This window comes from Chlorella variabilis, assembly GCF_000147415.1.
Source record: "Chlorella variabilis unplaced genomic scaffold CHLNCscaffold_27, whole genome shotgun sequence".
Lineage (NCBI taxonomy): Eukaryota > Viridiplantae > Chlorophyta > Trebouxiophyceae > Chlorellales > Chlorellaceae > Chlorella > Chlorella variabilis.
In genome coordinates this window covers 412,824-430,849 of record NW_005435061.1, presented here as the reverse complement: position 1 = coordinate 430,849, position 18,026 = coordinate 412,824, and the positions used below count along the sequence as shown (strand labels likewise).

At 71.8% G+C, this 18,026-nt stretch overlaps 4 protein-coding genes across 4 annotated transcripts in view; 2 read left to right on the top strand and 2 right to left on the bottom strand.

Moving 5' to 3' along the window:
• Positions 1–2,641, bottom strand: part of CHLNCDRAFT_27720 (hypothetical protein) — a gene marked incomplete at both ends in the record, with an annotated part of 2,878 nt that extends 237 nt beyond the window's left edge. The window contains 7 exons of the mRNA XM_005843729.1: positions 293–420; positions 570–723; positions 967–1,076; positions 1,300–1,417; positions 1,619–1,698; positions 2,076–2,233; positions 2,437–2,641. Coding sequence (XP_005843791.1) covers positions 293–420; positions 570–723; positions 967–1,076; positions 1,300–1,417; positions 1,619–1,698; positions 2,076–2,233; positions 2,437–2,641 — 953 coding nt within the window. The remainder of the gene's footprint in view (positions 1–292; positions 421–569; positions 724–966; positions 1,077–1,299; positions 1,418–1,618; positions 1,699–2,075; positions 2,234–2,436) is intronic.
• A 619-nt stretch (positions 2,642–3,260) lies between these two features.
• On the bottom strand, positions 3,261–5,066 carry CHLNCDRAFT_139931 (hypothetical protein; the record flags this gene model as incomplete). Its single annotated transcript, XM_005843728.1, has 5 exons — positions 3,261–3,419; positions 3,532–3,672; positions 3,981–4,117; positions 4,812–4,911; positions 5,040–5,066. The coding sequence occupies 5 exons, from the start codon at positions 5,064–5,066 to the stop codon at positions 3,261–3,263; spliced, it is 564 nt and encodes a 187-aa protein (XP_005843790.1).
• Positions 5,067–5,783: 717 nt separating this feature from the next.
• Positions 5,784–8,402, top strand: CHLNCDRAFT_37317 (hypothetical protein; the record flags this gene model as incomplete). The annotated part of the gene is made up of 7 exons (XM_005843774.1): positions 5,784–5,906; positions 6,036–6,191; positions 6,348–6,510; positions 6,679–6,887; positions 7,293–7,321; positions 7,557–7,706; positions 7,937–8,402. 7 exons carry the CDS (start codon positions 5,784–5,786, stop codon positions 8,220–8,222), a joined length of 1,116 nt encoding a protein of 371 aa, XP_005843836.1. The 3' UTR covers positions 8,223–8,402.
• A 567-nt stretch (positions 8,403–8,969) lies between these two features.
• CHLNCDRAFT_139929 (hypothetical protein) overlaps positions 8,970–18,026 on the top strand; it is a gene marked incomplete at both ends in the record, with an annotated part of 12,170 nt that continues 3,113 nt past the window's right edge. The window contains 17 exons of the mRNA XM_005843773.1: positions 8,970–8,981; positions 9,199–9,375; positions 9,622–9,748; positions 10,042–10,158; positions 10,541–10,619; positions 10,805–10,903; positions 11,154–12,013; positions 12,265–12,908; positions 13,070–13,137; positions 13,296–13,366; positions 13,612–14,714; positions 14,917–15,030; positions 15,266–16,649; positions 16,866–17,019; positions 17,225–17,266; positions 17,594–17,696; positions 17,969–18,001. Coding sequence (XP_005843835.1) covers positions 8,970–8,981; positions 9,199–9,375; positions 9,622–9,748; positions 10,042–10,158; positions 10,541–10,619; positions 10,805–10,903; positions 11,154–12,013; positions 12,265–12,908; positions 13,070–13,137; positions 13,296–13,366; positions 13,612–14,714; positions 14,917–15,030; positions 15,266–16,649; positions 16,866–17,019; positions 17,225–17,266; positions 17,594–17,696; positions 17,969–18,001 — 5,187 coding nt within the window. The remainder of the gene's footprint in view (positions 8,982–9,198; positions 9,376–9,621; positions 9,749–10,041; positions 10,159–10,540; positions 10,620–10,804; positions 10,904–11,153; positions 12,014–12,264; positions 12,909–13,069; positions 13,138–13,295; positions 13,367–13,611; positions 14,715–14,916; positions 15,031–15,265; positions 16,650–16,865; positions 17,020–17,224; positions 17,267–17,593; positions 17,697–17,968; positions 18,002–18,026) is intronic.

Genomic DNA, 18,026 nt, shown 5'->3' with positions numbered 1-18,026 from the left:
AGGGGCGCGGCGCTGTTGCAGGGTAACATGTGTCACCCGGCGAGGGTGTTGGCTGCGGGGGGCGGGTGGGCCAGACGACGCGCAGGCACTGCTGGCACGGGCACCCCAGGCGGGGCAGTTTTTCCCCTCGTGCTGTAGACAGCATATACTCGAACTAGACATCTTGATGGGGTAGAGTGAAAAAGAAGAATACCCTGGATACCCTGGATACCCTGGACCCATCTCGGACGGATGCCGGATGGATGGAATGGGCCCAGCACAGCGCAGCCGCCACCCGCGGCCCCGCCCTCACCAGCGCGACGCACACCACGCCAGCGCCAGCTGCGCCAGAGTCAGCCCCGCGCCCTTCGCCACCGCCGCATACTCTGCGGCCGCGGCCATGGAGGCGGCGGAGTGGTAGCGCGGCTGGAAGCCCGGGAACTGCAGCGGGGGCAGGAAAATAGAGTGTGTGTGTGTGTGTGTGTGTGTGAACGGTTCAGCGCAAGCTGCGCAGAGAGGCAGCGAGGACACGAGGAGCGGCGCTGGGGTGCTCGGCAGCGGCGCCAGCGGTGGGTGGGACTCGCCTTGACGTGCCGTGAGTTGGGCCCCGGCCCGCTGCCGCCCGCAAAGTACTTGTCTGTGAGGGTCCCCCCCGCCAGGGGGCCGTATGGCAGCAGGCCGATGTTGTGGTGGTGGGGAGCGCACGCCTCCGCCAGCTGCGACTCGAAACGGCGGTCCAGCAGGCTGCGCGGGGCGAGGGAGAGGGGCGGGCGGCGGCGGCAGCAGCATGAGGACGCCCGGGCCGTGAGCATCCGGCACCTGCACAGCGCCGGTACCGGAAGGGGCTGCCCTGCATGCACATGCCGCCACCGCGGCTACCGACAGACAGACACCCACAGATGAGCACGCTGGCAGGTACATAAACGTGGCGCCGTAGGTGCTTGATACACACCCGGCACGTGCGTACATGCACACTGCCTTGCCCACCTGAAGTCGTTCTGTATGGAGATGGGGGGCGGCACCCCCAGCCGCGTCGCCGCCTCGCACATGCGGCACACGCCGTAGGCGGTCTCGTTGGAGAGGCCCCAGTGGCGCACCTGTGTGTGGGGGTTGTGGGGGGTTGGTGGCGGAGCGGGTGCGAGGGGGTGGGCTGCTGGCGACGGCGGTGCGCTGGCTGTGTTTTTGTGTTGTGGTGCTGAGGGGTTGAAGTGTGTGGTGTGGCCCGATACAGGCCATGCAGGCACGAGGCACCCCCGCCCACCCTGCCCCGCCTGCCCTTGCCAGCCCAGCCCCAGCGCCGGCGCTGCAGCGCCACCCCACCTTGCCCTCCTGGATCAGCTTCCCCACGGCCGCCACCTGCTCCTCGAACGGTACCGGGTCGTACCGCTGGGATGCGTGGTACTGGTTCTTGCCCCACAGCGGGACGTAGCGGTCGGGCCTGCGGGCGGCACAGGCCAGGGTAGGGGCAGGAGCATGGGCAGAGCAGGGCAGGGCATCACGGGTTGGGGAACGGGGCACGGGGAGCGGGGCAGGACCGCGCAAGAGCAGGGACAGGGAAGCTGCTGCCCCCATAGCGGCAGCCCGTTCCGGTGGCCGCTTCGAAAACCCACGCCCAGCCCAGCCCAGCCCAGCCACCCACCAGTGCAGCTGCAGGAGGTCCACATAGTGCGTCTGCAGGCGGCGCAGCGACCCCTCCACAGCGGCAACAATCTGGGCGGGCTCCAGGCGCGGCGCGGGGGCGTCGGCCACATCCGCGGCCGGCGAAGTGCGGTTGGCGGGCACAAAGGTGCGGCCGTCCTGCGGCGGGCGGGCGAGGGGAGGGGGCGCGGCACTAGGGGGAGCACGCTGCTGTGGAGGCGGGGGCTGGCGAGCGTGGGCAGGCATAGAGGAGGGTGGCGCTCGCGGGAGGCCAGGGTGGGGGTGCACACCACATCACTTACAGCGCCCCACAGGCAGCACCACAACCCGCACCCAGCCTTGGAGCTCCCATGACTCTAGTGGCCAGCGCCGCCCTGCCCCCACCAAACACAGCCGTGCAAACGCCTCGCGCCACCCCGCCCGCCCGCCAGCAACTCGACAGCCCTCTCCCTACCCACACCCACACCCGCCCCGCGCCGCCGCACCTTGGAGCCGCCCATGACCTTGGTGGCCAGCAAAACCTTGTCGCGGCAGCCCCGCGCCGCCATCCACCGCCCGACGATCTCCTCGGTGCGGCCGCACGTCTCGGGGGACGGCGGCACCGGGTACAGCTCCGCTGCGGGGGGTGGAAGGCGGGCAGCAGCAGGTTACTACCACAGGAGTGGTTTTTTAAAGGAAAGTAAAAGAAAGAATAGGGCAGGGAGGCAGGTGGTGAGCAGCTGGGTGCAGCGAGTGCGGTTGTGGCTGAGGGAGAGGCAACGGGCAGCTACACCAGGGGGCTGCTAGCACTACACCCCTCCCTCCTCCCGCAGCACCCACCGGTGTCAATAAAGTTGACCCCCTGCCCGACGGCATAGTCCAGCTGCTCCCACGCCTCCTCCTCGCTGTTCTGCTCCCCAAACGTCATCGTGCCCTGCAGGGAAGGTACGCATGTGTGGTAACAATCGGGCACCGAGAGCGAGGTGGCACAGCGGCAACAGCGGGGCGGCGGCGGCGGCGGCGGCACTAGGTGCACGTGCCCCATGGTGTGTGCTGGACGATGGGAATGCCCTGGTAAGCAGAAGCTTGCAGCCAGGGAGGCCGGCGCGGCTGGCGGCCTCGGCAAAGGGGCGTGCAAGGCGGCGGGGTGGCGCACTGGCGGGAGCGGCGGCAGGCGGGGGTGGGTGCTGCTAGGGCAGCGGCGTGGGGTGGACGGCCGCAGCCATCGCGTTTGGGCCACGCACCAGGCACACGACTGAGACCCGCAGGTCCTTGCTGCTGCCCAAGGTGACGTACTTCATGCCTGCGACCTCGTCGTTAGACGACTGGCGTAAATTGAAGGAGTTGGGATCGATGGGATGCGGCTGGCAGGCAGTGTTGTGGCGGGGATGACGAGCGGGGGCAGCTCTGCTGCGCCTGCTGCGGAGCGCGCAAGGGGCCCACACCCACACTGCCAGGGCTCCCCTGCTCCTGACCAGCCCATGCTGCTACCTATTGGTGCTATGCTTTGGGTTACACATAAGGCATGGGACGCGCTGCTCTTGGAACAGGTGTGGCGAATGCAGGTCTCTACAGGCAGACGGTTGCAGGCAGGCAGGCAGGCGCACTGCCCGCGACGGCGCACCACGGCTGGTGCTGCCGCCCTCTGGCGCCCCAGCCGGAGCTCAGTCGTCCATAGGGCTCCTGCCGCGCCCCACAGGGCTGCGGGAGCGCGTCAGGCTGCGCTCCCGAGGGGGGCTGCGCCCACGGGGCGGCGGGCTGTCGCTGACGCTGCGGCGCGGCGGCGGCGACACGCTGCGGCGGGGAGGAGGCGACACGCTGCGCTGGCGGCGGGGAGGAGGCGAGGGGCTGCGCCTGCGGCGGGGAGGAGGCGACACGCTGCGCTGGCGGCGGGGAGGAGGCGAGGGGCTGCGCCTGCGGCGCGGGGGAGGCGACACGCTGCGGCGGGGAGGCGGGCTGCGGCGGCGCGGGGGCGGGCTGGGGCTGCGCCGCGGCCGCCGATCCCTGCTGCGGCTGCGGCTGGCGCGGCGGCGCGGGGGCGGGCTGGGGCTGCGCTTGGGGCGCTCGTAGCTGGGGCTGCGCCGGCGGCGGGGAGGGCTGGCCGAGCGGCGGCGCGGGGAGGGGGAGCGGCCGCGGCCGCCGCCGCCGCCAAACCGCTCCTGCAGCACAGCCAGCCATGCGTGATGCGACAAACACATGAGAAGCTGGTATGCAGAGAGAGGCAGCACTCCAGGCAATTCAGGCAAGGGGGACCGCTTTCACCGCTCCCCCCCACCTGCCACCTGACGTGAGCAGCAGCAGTAAATCTACCGCAGCAGCAGGCCCCGCGCTGGCTGGCACAACTGCGGGGCTGGCGGAGCTGGCGAGCAGGGAGGGGAGCGCACCTGGAAGCCGCCGCCGCCGCCGCCGCCGCCGCCGCCGCCCTTGGGCCCGGCGGCGCGCGCAAACTCCACCCGCCACCCGTTCTTGCCGTCGGTGCCGCGCACCGCATCCTCCGCATCCCGCCTGTCCTCATATTCCACTGCGCGGCAGGGGCAGAGCAGGGCAGGGCAGCATGGTAAGGAGGGGCTGGTAGAGAGCTGACGTGGCCTTGAGCGGCTTTCGGGGCAGGCTGGGGCGCAGGGCAAGGGAGGGTTGGTGGGAAGGCTTGGAAGGTGTGCTGCTTGCCGGGAGGCTGAGCGCCCCGGCAGAGGGACCCAGGGCTGCATGGCTGGCCCTTGCCTCCTCGCACCAAAGGTGGGGGCGGTGTGAGCCGGCGGCGCGGGCAGGGGACGGCGCGGGCGATGGTGGGGCGAGGGCGGGAGGCGAGTGGCGGGGCGGCGGCGAGGTGGAGGAGGCGGGCAAGAGGATTGGCGGGCGGTGGCGAGGCGAGGTGAGGTGGCGGCGAGGAGGACGCTGAGGTGAGGCGAGATGCGGCGGCGGGGAGCTGGGGGGGGCGAGACGGTGGGTGGAGATGCGGCGGTGGTGTGGTGGAGGCGAGGGAGGCGCTTGGTGGCGAGGCGAGGCGGAGGGCGAGGGGTGCCGCCGTGTCATGGTGGCGGCGGCGGCGGCGGCGGCGCTGGGTCTGACGCCGGCGGCGCGCGGCGGGAGGGGGGGCAGGCGTCAGCGGCCGGCCTGGCTCTGGCCCCTGCTCCTCTGCCAACCGGAGCCTCGAGATGCAGCACCCCGCAACTCTGCAGCGGACCCAACAACGGCAGCCTGCGGCGGGGGCTCACCAAAGCCAAACCCCGGCGGCTTGCGCGCCACCCAGCAGGACCTCAGGCGCCCGAACTTGGCAAACACGTCCTCCACATCGCGGTCAGGGATGCCCGGAGGCTGCGGCAGCACACAGAGGCGCGCGGTGGGCATACGGCGGCTGAGACGGCGCCGTCGGCAGGCCACACGGCTGTGCAGCGCTGAGCCGCCCTGTCAGCTGCATGCTGGCAGTCACTCTGCGAGCTCACCAGGTTGCCAATCCACAGCTTGGCCATGGCAGGCGGAGTGAGGCGGCTCCTAGCGAACTCTGCAGGCGCATATGGTGGGCAGGTTGGCGGGAGGGCGGGCGCCTGGACGGCGGCCGTCCCGGCGGCGCACATCCAGCAGCATGCGATGCTAAATGCACGAGTGCAGGCGAGCCAAGACACCATCAGCGCCGGTGGCGCTCAGTGATAATGCCCGAGCGCGGCACCATCGAGGCCAGCACCGGGCCCGGATCAAGAACTGCAGACCGCTGAAGCTCGAACTGCAGCTGAAAGCGCACCTGGTCGCAAGGCTGGCGCACCTCGCCGACGGCTGCTTCCGTCTGCACCACTGGGCCAGTCGCTGCCAGATGCTTGGAGTGACCCCTGGGCAATCGTCATATGCGGGTCAGCAGCCTGGTCTCGCCTGGTGTGCACCGCAGGCACAAGGTACAAGTGTACAACCAGTAGTGGGCCCAAGCGCTCGAAGAAAACGCTTTGTGGAGCGTCCGAAATACTGCACACGCCTCTGAGGACCCTGCAAGCGGCCTCCTGCTCGAGACACAGCCATACATTTCTATTCGATTGCCCTGGTGCCCTGCTCCTACTGGCAGACATCATGCGTTTCGATTGAGATCGCTCCAGCCACCCAGCGCGCTTGAGGCCTGCCCCCTCCCAGCACTAGCCGGCCGCTCGCCCGACGCCGCTCGCCCGACGCAGCCGCCCGACGCCGTGGGGCGCCGGGCCCGAATGGCAGCACGAAGCACTGCCGCGGACCCGGCCTACTGGTGCTTCGTGCTGCTGGGGGCGGGCACGCTGTTCCCCTGGAATGCCGTCATCACAGCCGCCGACTACTGGGAGGCGCGGTACCCGGTGAGCTCCATCCCTAGCATCCCTCTCCTCTCCCTGCGCGCTTCCCAGCACTTCATCCGGCGAGGCAATGCCATCGGGCACGCCGCCTGCCCCATGGACCAACCTCCATGTGCGTTGCCGCTACCGCAGGGCAAGCACACCGACCGCCTGCTGACCGTCAGCTACCTTCCCGCCAACTTGGTCGTGATAGCCGCCATGGTGCACTACCATGCACACATGCGGCCGCGGCTGCGCATCATGGGAGGCCTGCTGGGATTCACGCTGGCGGTATCTGCGGTCCCGCTGGTGAGCAGGACCGCACAGTATACTGCCTGTACCAGCGCTCGCACGCGTTCGCTGACTCACCGCCATTTGGCGCTGCCTTCCTTGCGGGCGTCAGTGCGCTGAGCGTGCTGCTGTGCGCGGTCCCTTGCGTGCCTCCCCTCCGCCTGCCGAGCTCAGATCGACCTGGCCCCTGGATCCACCGCCACGCTGACAGCCACCCTGCTGCTGGTGGCGCTGTGTGGGGTGTGCGACGGGCTGGCCCAGGGCGCGCTGTTTGGGCAGGTGGCACTGCTGCCGCCGCGCTACACGCAAGCCCTAGTGGCGGGCACAGCCGCCTCAGGTGGGCCGCGCCATGCTGCCTGGCGGCTGCAGTACTTTGAACCAGCTGCCAGCCTATCGCGCCGGTGTGCTGCCCAGCCGGGCAGCCGCCCACCTCCTCTTAACTGCTGCCACCTTAAACGCTTGCGCCGCCCACCCACTCCCTCCCTGCTCCCGCCGCTTTCTGCAGGGGTGGTGGTGTCCCTGCTGCGTGTGGCCACCAAAGCCACGCTCCCCGACACGGAGCAGGGGCTGCAGCGCAGCGCCAACCTGTACTTCTGTATTGCCGCCATGGTGTGCGCCGCGTGTACCGCAGTCTATGCCTACGTGCTGCCCCGCCTGCCCTCGCTGCGGCAGTACCGGCACGCGGCCCTGGAGGAAGCGCTGCAGGAGGAGGCGGTCATCCTGAGCGGCGGCGCCGCTGGTGGCGGCAGCGGTACCGGCGCGGAGGCCGCCGCCTGGAAGCTGGCTGCCGCCGAGGGGGACCCAGCGGCGGTGGCGCTGGCGGCGGGCAGGCCCGTGCGACGCCGCCCCAGCCTGGATCTGGAGCTTTCGTATGAGGATGGCATGCCGCCCTACTTGCAAGGGGGGGCAGGTGGGGAGGGCGAGGCGCTGCGGCCAGAGGAGCAGCAGTCCCCAGGCCGGGCACTGCTGCAGGGCCGGCACGGCGCCTCCAGCAGCAGCGGCAGCCTGGCCGGCGGCGGCGGGCCGCTGCACGCAGCGCGCCAGCTGGCGGCCCCTGCGGGCGGCGGGGGCGCGGGCGGTACGCCCTCCAGCTGGGCTGTACTGCCGCTGGTGTGGCAGCTGGCGGCGTCCACCATGCTCATCTATGTGTGAGTGGGTGTGTGTGAGTGCGTAGTGCGCTGTGTGTGTGTGTGTGTGTTTGTGACTATCTATCCCTGTGTTCCAACATGGCTGGCGGCGCTGCCCTTGCTACCCCCAGCTCCAGCTCCGACTAGCTTAGTCATGCCGCGCAGCCGCCACGCCACGCCTGCCTGCTCGCCGGCCGCGTGCAAGCGACCCCCGCTCACGTGCTCGCCGCCCCTGCGCCCCTGCGCGCTGCCACAGCGTGACGCTGTCCATCTTTCCGGGTGTGCTGGCAGAGGATGTGCACTCTGCTGAGCTGGGCAGCTGGTACCCTGTGTGGCTCATCACAGCCTTCAACATTGCTGACATGGCGGGCAAGGCAGCGACGGGAGCGGACTCGCTGCGGCTGCGGTGCGGTGCGGGGGGTGCTGGGCCTGGGGCTGGGGGAGGTCTGCTGTTCGGCCGGGCCTGGCAGGGCCATCGGCGCTGGCGGCCGCTGCGTCAGGCTGCGCCCGCGGCCGCGGAAACATCCTCCCCGCCTGCCGCACCCATTCCCGCTTGCCTGCCCGCTGCGCTCCATGCGCGCCCTCTCAACCGCCGCCCGATGCCGCGCGCCGATGCCGCCTGCCTGCCCGCTGCAGGCGCAAGGGCGCCATCCTGGGCGCCGTGCTGGCGCGGGTCCTCTTCATCCCCGCTTTCCACCTGGCGGCCGTGACGCACAGCTCCACAGCGCTGGCGCCGCTCATCATCGGCGCACTCACATGCCTGCTGGGCGCCACCAACGGCTACCTCACAGCCTGTGCCATGATCGAGGGGCCCGCGGGAGTGGCGGCCAGCCAGAGGGAGCAGGCCGGCAACCTGATGGTGCTGGCGCTCATCCTGGGCCTCTGCATCGGCGCGGCGTGCGGCTTCCTGTGGCTGCTGTAGCTGCGGCAATGAGCTTGCTGTGCCGTGTCTCTGCGGCGGCGGAGCGCGGCAGCGGTTCCGGCTCCCGCCTCTGCGGCAGAGGCGGCGGGCCCCTGAGCCTTGTGCGATGGGCCATCCTGCTTCGATTGGGCCATCTGAACTGCTCCTACATTGACAGGCCCCCTGCAACTCACGAGGGAGGGCGGAGGACGAGTGGTGCTGCTCCTGGCTGAGAGGAAGGGAGTTGGGATGGGCGCCCGCCCGCCGAACGGAGCGGGAACATTGGCGCTTGTTCTAAGGGATCCAGCATCTGTCGTTTGCACCAGTTAGCTGCGTCTCGAGTGAGGTTGCCGACCGTCCTCTTCGCCATTTTCACCCTGTGAGGCCCGCTGCAGGCGCAGTGGCACGGGGGGTCAGCAGCCGGGGCTGCCAAGAGGCTGCCGCAGGTGCGTAGGAGCCCCAAGCCGCTGCATCGCTGCCGGCGGCAGGGTGCCGCCGCCGCGACTGCAGCTCCTGCTGTCTCCACCTATTCCGCGCCCCTGCGTGATTCTGTCTGGCCCGCAAGGGCTTCGGGCGCAGTCAGGCCGCCGCGTGGTCGCGCGCAGGCTGCCCCTGGCCCCAAACAGCCGCCTGCGCCGTCGCGCACCGCCGCCCTGACACCCCCACGCACCTCCTCCTATGCAGTCGTGGGCGTAGTGCAGTCAGCGGGAGCCGGGAGGGAGAGCTCAGCCGTTGGGGAGAGGCAGGGGGAGGCTGCAGGAGGGCGAGATGGCGACTGTGGTGCGCGCCGCCGCCCCTTTCTGCTGCATCATGGCCACCCACCTGCCCCGCTTGCAGCCCACCGCCCTGGGGCGCCGCCCGCGCGCCCTGGGGCGCGCAACAACGCGCAGCCGACCGGGCCGGTGCCGCCGCGCTGCGGCCGACGCCGCCGCGTCGGCGAACACCCACCCCAGCGCCCCCGCCGCCCGCCCCCCTCGCCCTGCCCCCTCCCCTGCAGCAATCCATCGAGCATGAGCAGCTGTCCAAGCTGCGGGAGTACATCGAGAGTCTGGGGGGGCGGCTGGATGGGGCGTGGAAGTGCCGGGCTAACATTCGTGACTTTGGGTCCAGGGCTGGCTCTATGGATACATGGTTCACAGCCCCACACGGAGAGACCTTCCGCTCCAAAGTGGCGGTGAGCGAGCGGGGCAGGCGCGGCTGGGTGGCTGAATGGCCGGTGCCCAGGAGCGGCACGGGGCACGCGGGGCGCGGGGCGGCGATTGGGGAGGCGCCGGGCGCGGCGAGGCCGGCGCGCCGCCGAGGGCGTTGCGCGCTCCTGCCTCCTCGCTGCCTGCCCCTGCCGATGCCCCTCTCGCACTCCCTCCACGCGCTTGTCACGTGCCCCTCCCTGCGCCGCCGGCCGCGCCTCCCCTCTCCGCAGGTGGCTCGCGGGATGGGGCTGGACCCAGGGGCGGCGCCCAAGCCCCGCGCCGCGCGGCGGCCGCTCGACCCCGACCGCCCGCGCCCGCCCAAGCAGCCGCGGCCGCCCAAAGACCCCTCGGCCGCAGGTGGGGCGACAGGCACCGATTTGTTTAGGGTTCCGGGCGGCCCTGGTGGGCTCTGGGAGGGAGGGCCCCGGGGCAGACTCTGCCCAGCAAGCCGCAGCAGAGCACGCGGCACCCGCGGGCCCTGGGTGTGCACGTGCCGCACCCAGCTGCCCGGCCTCCCTTGCCAGCCTCCCCTTGCCTCCCCTTGCCGCTGCTCCCCGCGCCCTCCCTGCTCCCGCCGCCCCACCACGCCGCCCCTCGGCGCCGCCGGCTCCAACCCAGCTTCCTGCCGGCTGCCCTCTGTGCCGCTGCAGGCGACAAGCCTGCGCGAGAGCCCAAGGCGCCGCCCGCGCCCAAGATCAAGCGGCCACGCGGCTGGAACACTTGGACCCCCTCGGAGAAGTGGCAGGACGACCCGGTGCTGGATGCAGGTGAGGGGGGGAGGTGGTGGTGGTGCTGTGCTGTGCTGTGCTGTGCTGTGCTGTGCTGTGCTGTGCTGTGCTGTGCTGTGCTGTATTGTGCTGTGCTGTGTGTGGTGTGGTTGTGGTTGTTGTTGTTGTTGTGGTGGTGGTGGTGGTGTGCTGGTGCTGGTGGTGGTGCGGGCAGGACGGCCGGATGTGGGGTGCGGGCGAGAGGGGGAGGTGGCCTGTGTGTGAGGGAGAGGGGGAGGCAGGGCATGGTGGGGATGCTGTGTGTGCGCGTGTGTGTAGCTGTGTATGTGTGGGTAGCTTTGTGTGCGTGCCTAGGGCCACAGCGCCGCGTCCGTCGTTGCCACGCCCTGCCCGCCCTGCTCCCCCGCCCCATCCCCTGCAGACCCGGGTGGTCCCTGGGTGATGGGCGACGTGGCAGAGCTGCTGCTGGCCATGCCCGCGGCAGACGGCGGCGACGACACGTGAGGCCGAATGGGCCGGGGGGCCCGCCTGTGTGCAGCGCGCTGCCGCCGCCTGCCCACCTGCCTTCACACCTCACCGCCAAGCTCAACACACACGCCCGCTCTCTGTTCTCACTGCCCGCTCTCTGTTCTCACTGCCCGCTCTCTGTTCTCACTGCCCGCTCCCTGGCTCTCCCTGCCTGCAGCTACGACGGCTGGCTGTGCCTGATGAGCCGCAACGTGCGCGACCCAGCGGTCCTTATGGCCATGCACATGATGGCCACCCAGCACCCGCAGTGGCTCAGGTGGGCGGCTGGGAGGGCGCTGCGAGCCTAGGATAGGATGTGCTGGCGCACACACTCTATTACGAGCCTGTGAATCCCATGCATGCGTGTGGGTGGCCCCTCGACATCAAGGAACGCACTCGATGCTTTCCTCCCAGCTGGATGGGTGATGTGTCCTTGATGACAAGCGGCAAGGGCAGTACCGCATCCCGCCGTGCTTGCTGCATTGACCCACCCCCACCCCGCCCCGTCCCTGCCCCCACCCCCGCAGCCACTACAACAACCACGCCGCCGAGGCCTACCTGGCAGCGGCTGAGCGGGAGCTTGTCGAGCGGCGGCAGCGGGAGCTGGAGGAGGCCGAGGCGGCGGTGGCGGCGGCGGTGGAGGAGGGCCTGCTGCTGCCGCCGGTGCCCTGCAAGGCCTGCGAGGGCGGCGCCTGCGGCCTGCAGCAGGACGCCGTGGCTCTAGACCTCGGCTTGGACCCGCCTGGAGCAAAGCCCGCCGCCGGTGATGGTGGTGGTGGTGGTGGTGGTGGTGCCGACGGCGGCAGCGTGGGCGATGGCAAGGCTGCTGCTCCACCCGCCGCACCAGCTTCGGCAACAGCCTCAGCGCCCGCAGCAGCAGCAACGGCGGCGGCAGGCGACGGCGTGCACGTCTCGCTGCGGCCCGAGAAGCGCCGCGCGCCGCTGTGCGCGGCCTGCACCGCCGCGCTCATGTCGGCGGCGGCGGCGGCCAAGGCGGCGGCCGATGCGGCGGCGGCAGATGCCGAAGAGGAGGAAGACACGAGTGACGAGGACTTTGTGCATGCCTCTGTCAAGGCCGGCTCTAAAGTGCCCCGCCCGCCCTCTGCCACGGCGGGCGACGGCGGCGGCAGCGGCGAGGAGGAGGAGGGCGGCGGCGGCGACGGCGGCGGCGGCAGGGGCAGGGGCAGGGGCCGCGGACGCGGGCGCGGGCGCGGCGGGCGCGGCGGGCGCGGCGGCAGGGGCGGCGGCAGGGGGAAGAAGGGAGGCAAGGAGGGAGGCAAAGAGACCGGCGGCGGTGAGGCGGACGGCGCGCATGGCGAGGGCGAGGGGCAGGGCAAGGCGGGCGATGGAGAAGAGGAGGAAGTGAAAGAGCCCTGCAGCCCCACGGGTGTGCTGCCGCCGCCGCTGCCTGCCGTGCCTGCGTTGCACAGCCTCTGTCCTGCCTGTGCCCTGCCTGCACTTGCCAGCTGAACCCCAGATGTCCCATGAATGCCCTGCAAGCCTGCCCTGCCCTACGCCCTGCCCCTGGCATGCCCTGCTCGTGTGGCGCGGCCACCTGGCGGCTGCCCGGCCGCCTCTGCTCCACCCTGCTCTGCTCCCAACGCACACTGAACCACCTTGCCTGTGCCCTCCTTTCAGGCCTGACCGACGCCAATGCCAACATGCTCCTTTCCATCCTGGGCAAGCCCCGGCCTCGCCCGCGCCCGCCCCCCAAGCACCGCGCGCCCCCCACGGCCGCCAGCCAGCCTGCCGGCGGCGGCGCGGAGGAGGCCGGCGGCGGCGCGCAGGCTGCGGCGGCGGAGGGGCAGGGCTCGGGGTCGGGCCAGGCATCGGAGGATGAGCGCTCAGGCTCTGAATTGGAAGAACAAGAAGAGGAGGAGGAGGAGGAGGAGGAGGAGGGGCAGGATGAGTCGGATGAGGATTACGAGATGGAAAGGAAGCGGCCGAGGAAGAAAGAGCAGTCTCAGGCGCCCTCGGCTGCTGCGGCGCCGCAGCAGGGCGAGCAGGCGGGCGAGCAGCCGTCCGCAGCGCCGCCGGCAGCCCCCAGCCAGCCCAAGCTTAGCGAGCGCCCGGGGTTTGTGCACACCGGCGGCCCGCCCGCGGCCGTGGTGGCGGCGTTTGGCGTGACGCCGCCGGCGGCCGCCGCAGCTGCCCGGCCGGCCTCTGTGGCCTCCGGAGACGCGCCTGGCATTGGGAGCGAGGGCCTTGGCGCCACGCCCGGCAGCGGCGCGGTGCCCGCGGCGCCTGGCAGCGGCTCGAAGCAAGTCAAGCCAACCACCGGGGTAGGTGGCAGCCGGGGGCTACCTGCCTGCCTGCCTGCCTGTCTGCCTGCCTCGGTATCGGGACGCGATGGTTTCTATGCTGCGGCGCGCACTTGGCCTGCCCTATTGACCTTCCAACATGCGACCTGTCACCTGCCATGCCTCATCCTTTCCACCTGCAGTCGCTGCGAGGCAAGACTGTAGAGGAGGTGGAGCAGGCGCTGATGGACCGCCTGGTGAAGTACATCAGGTGCGGTACTGCCAGCAGTACCATGTGCAGTACAGTCAGCAGGGGTACTGTGGAGCGGTGCAAGGCTGGCGGGGCGCCTGCCTGTGCCCTCGCTGGTGCGCCGCCCCACCCTCTGCTCCAGCTGGCGCCCGTGCCCCCCCTGCCGCCTGCTGCTGCAGCGACATGGGGCACGCGCTGCCCTTTGGATGGTCAGTCAAGGCCGCCATCCGCCAGAACGGCGCCTCTGCAGGTGGGCTGGAGGGTGGAGCCTGCATGCTGGGTGTGACGGCGGGGCTCCCTTTCACAACAGTTGTTTGATCCACACTTCAAATGCCTGCCCCTCTGCCGGTGCTGCTGCCCGCGCCTCCCTCTTCTCGCCACCCATGAGCGTGCACCCCCTGCACCACACACGTCCACCAGCAGCCTGCTGCCTCCCCTGCACCCCACGCCGCCCACCACCCCAACCACAACCGCCGCCGCCGCACGCCCCTGCAGGCGGCATCGACGCGTATTACTACAGCCCAGGAGGAAAGCGCTTCAAGTCGATGGTCAAGGTGGCGGAAGCGTTGGGCTTTGCCACGGCGGCAGCGCCCAACCCCAAGTCTGCCGGGCGCAGCGGCGTCAGTGGAGGAAAGCGCGGCGGCGGAGGAGGAGGGGCCTCCCTCATCCCGGGCGTACCGGCGGAAATTGCGGCCATGTTTGCGGCGACGATGGCGGCGGCCGCGGCCGGCGGCGGCGGCCTGCCGCCGCTGCCGCTGCCGCTGCTGCCGCTGCCGCCGCTGCCGCCGCTGCCGCTGCCGCCGCTGCGGCTGCCGCGGGCCTCGGCCGCGGGCCTCGGCACGCCGGGCAGCCCGCTGGCTGGCGGCGAGGAGGGGGAGGGCGGCCCCGGCGACGGCACGCCCGGCTCCGGGCAGCAGCTGGGAGAGGAGGGCGAGGGCGGCGGCAGCGGGGAGGGGCGGCGGCCGCGCCGCCACAAGCCGGCCCGCAGGAGGCTGCCGGGAGAGGAGGACTCCGGAGACGACGATTACTTCCCTTCCAAGGCGGCAGCAGCCCGTGAAGCCCGCCACAATCGCTCCGGCGGGCCCTCCGCCGCAGCCTATGCCGCAGCCTATGCTGCGGCGATCGCCGCCGCGCAGCAGCAGCAGCAGCAGCAGCAGCAGGGGGGCGAGGGCGGCGGCGGCGGCGAGGCCGCTGCCGGCGAGGCACTGCCGGGCAGCCTGCCGCTGCTGCCCGGCCTGCAGCTGCCGGAGCTGCAGCTTCCCGCCGGCTTCCAGCTGCAGCTGCCACCGCTCTCCTTCCCGCCCATGCCGCTCCCAGAGGGCACCGCAGCACGAGCACCAGCAGGTGGCGGCGGCGATGCCGCCGCTCCCGACTCCGCACCCACTGCGGCAGCAACGGCAGCCGCTGCTGCGGCTGCCGCGGCGATGAGCGGCCTGGAGAGCTTCGGCCTCAGCCCAGAGGCCGCTGCCGCTGCGGCTGCGGCGGCGGCGGCCTGGCTGAGCGGCGGCACGCCGCCGGGGCAGCGCAAGAAGTGTGGCAAGTGCCGCACGTGTCAGAACCCTGGCCTGAAGAAAGGATGCCTGGCCATAAAGCAGCAGGTGGGGATGGGCTGCTCCGGTCTGGGAAGGGTCTGCCGCCGCCGCCTCGGGCAACCCTCAATGCTGCTCTCTGTGGCGCCACACACACACCCTGCAACCCCCCATGTTCTCGCCGACCAGCCCGCCCGCCACCCAGCCAGCCACCCAGCCGTTTGCCTTCCCCTCCCGCCCCCGACCGCCCCTGCCCCTCCCTGTGTCGCAGAAGCACGAGGAGGAGCAGCGGCTGGCGGAGCTGCAGCGCCAGCTGCGCGAGCTGGAGCAGGCGGAGCAGCGGCTGACGAGCGAAGCGCAGGAGCTGGGGATCGGGGCGGCAGAGGTGGGGTGTGTGTGTGTTGTGTTGTGTTGTGTTGTGTCGTGTTGTGTTGTGTTGTGTGTGGGGGTGTGGGTGCCTGTGTGTGTGTGGAGGCTGGGCTTGCTTTGCCATAACGGTGGTGGTCATCGGGGCGGCAGAGGTGTGGCTGCAAGGTGGCACCAAGCGGGCCTGAACTGGCCTGAGCTTAGCCCTGCCTGACCCTCCCGCCCGGCTGCCACCCCCCCACCCATGCCTCCAGGTCGCCGCGGCGCAGCCCCTGCCGCTGCCCCCCTTGCGGGGCAGCGAGGGGGAGGAGGGAGGGGCTTCCGAGGGGGCTGGCTACGAGTACGATGGGCAGTACAGCGATGAGCGGGAGTCCGAGGGGGAGCAGGGTGGGGAGCGGGATGCGGTGGCGGTGGCGGCCGCCCTGGCAGGGGGCGGCGGGCCGCAGCCGGGGCAGGCGCCCGTGGTCCCGCTGCAGCCTGTGGCCCCACACATGCGGGACCAACAGGACCAGCAGCGGGACCAGCAGCGGGACCAGCAGCAGGAGCAGCGGCAGGGGCAGGTGGGGGCAGTCGGCGTGCCGCCCGCGCCCGCTGGCGCCAGCTCCGCGGCGGCGCCGCCGCCGCCGACGGATGTGGATGGCCGCCAGGCGCCCCCAGCTGCCGCTGCCGAGGCGGCGGCTGCACCAGCAACCCTTGCAGGCAGGCCCCAGCTTCTGCCCCAGCAGCAGCCACAGGCAGCAGCTTCAGCGGCAGCAGCACCTGCCGCCGCCCCCAACGCTCCGCCGCCTGCCGTCCCAGCAGAGGCGGCGGCCGCCGCTGCCATGCAGCAGTCGCAGCAGCCGCCACCGCCACCGCAGCAGCAAGCGCAGGAGGAGCAGGCCGGCCGCAAGCGGCCGCGGGAGGATGGAGAGGAGGAGGGCGGCGGCGGCGGCAAGCGCTTGCAGCAGGAGGCGGCCCCTGCCCCTGCAGCTGCCGCACCACTGCCGCCGCCATCAGCAGAGGCTGCCCCAGCTGTGCCAGTGGCAGCGGGCACGGCTGCTGCAGCTGCGCCGCCGGTAGCAGCCGCAGCGGCGGCAGGCCCAGCCCAGCCCGCCCGCCGGCCACCCGCCCTGGCCGCCTCTGCCGCCGCCGTTGCCGGCGGCAGCGGCGGCGGCAACAAAGGGCAGAGGCAGGGTGAGGAGGAGGAGTGCAAGGGTGTGGGCAGGGGCGCCAGCGGGAAGCCGCCGGCAGACATCCCTGTGCCTGAGCGGGGGCCTGGCAGCGGCAGGGATGAGGAGGAGGAGGACGGCTCTGGCGCGCCGGGAGCCTCCTCCACTCACCCGCCGCGGCAGGGCAGCAGCCAGGGCGGCCAGCAGCAGCAGAAGCAGCAGCAGCAGCAGCAGAGCGGCGGCGCCGGCGGCGGCAGCAAAGGAGGCAGCGCCGGCGGCGGCGGCGGGGCCGGCGCCGGCAAGCATGCGTCTGGGGCCGGCGGCGGCGCCAGCAGCGGCGGCGGCGGCGGCGACAAGCGCGGCGGCGGCGCAGGCAGGGGCGGCGGCGGCGGGGAGGGCGGCAGAGGCGGCGGCAGGGGCGGCGGCAGGAAGCGTGGGCGGGCGGAGCCGACGCCGCCGGGGCGCAAGCGCCCCCGCAAGCCCAACAAAGGTGCGCGCTGGCTACCTAAACTCCTATTTCAGCCCCATTCAAAACACGGGGGAAACATAAATCAAAGGCTGGCTGGTTGGTCCAGTGCTTGCCGCAGGCGCCGCCCCGCAGCCTGCAATCTGCCCCCCTTGCCTCCCTCCTGCGTCTCGTCCCTCCACCCGCACGCTCACCCGCCGTGCCTGCTGCCCTCCCCGCCCACCCCCTCCCCCAACGCAGGCGGCAAGCCGCCCCTGGCGCCGCAGGCCCCGCCGCAGCCCCCGCCGCCACCCAGCCCGGAGGAGGTTCAGAAGGCGGTTGCCGAGGCCAAGGCAAAGCGCAAGGCGGACGCGGAGAAGCGGCGGCGGCGGCGGGAGGCTAACCTGGAGAGCCGGTGGGTGCCGCCCGCAGCACGCATCGGGCTGTGCGGCTGCGTGGCAGTGCGGCTGTGTGGCAGTGTGGCTGTGTGGCAGTGTGGCAGTGCTGCTGTGGCTGCAGCTGCGGCTGCGGCTGGGCGCGGCCGGCCGGCTGCACCCACCCAGCACACACATACACACAATACAGACACGCCTGGCCCCCTCCCGCCTGCCCCCCCGCAGCAACAACTACGACCGCATGCTGGCCCGCCTGCGCAGCCAGCTGTCGCGCCTCAGGCACGCGCGGCCCGCGCCCGCCCGCCCACCTGCCTGCCTGCCTGCCTGCCTGCCTCCTAGCGCCTAGCGCCGGTGCTCGTTCTCCCTGCCAACCAGCCACCCCTCTCACGCACCTGCCCTCCACACGCCTCACCATGCACGCGCCGCCGCCACGCCCGAGCGCACCACCCCTTTCCTCCCGCCGCACCACCCCCCTCCTTTCGCCACACCACCCTTTCCTCCCGCCACACCACCCCTCTCCCCCACACACACCACCAGAGCACACACACCAACACACTCCCACCACCCCTGCCCTCCCTCCCTCCCTGCCCGCAGGCACGAGCAGGCGCTGGTGGAGGCGTACGCCGCCGACGGCTGGCGGGGCGCGTCGCGGGAGAAGGTCAAGCCTGTGGCGGAGATCAAGCGTGCCAAGGACCAGGTGGGGGTGGGGTGGGGGTGAGGGTGCTGGTGGTGGCGGCGGTGCTGGTGGGGCTGCGCCTGCAGGGCTGGCTGGGCTGAGCGTTCGCCTGCCCAGCTTCTCCGCTGCCGCCAAGCTTGCCGGGAGCGGGCCCCCAGGTAGTGGGTGGTGTGGTAGCGTGGTAGTGGTGTGGCGTGTGTTTGGCTTGCTGTTGTGACGTGCGCGCTTCCCTGCCTGCCCGCCTTCGCTGCCCACTCGCCTGCCTCGGCGCCTGCCCCCTTGCTCGCTCGCAGATCTCCAAGTGCCGGGAGGCCATCCGGGAATGCGTGCGGTACTGCGACGAAGCGGGTG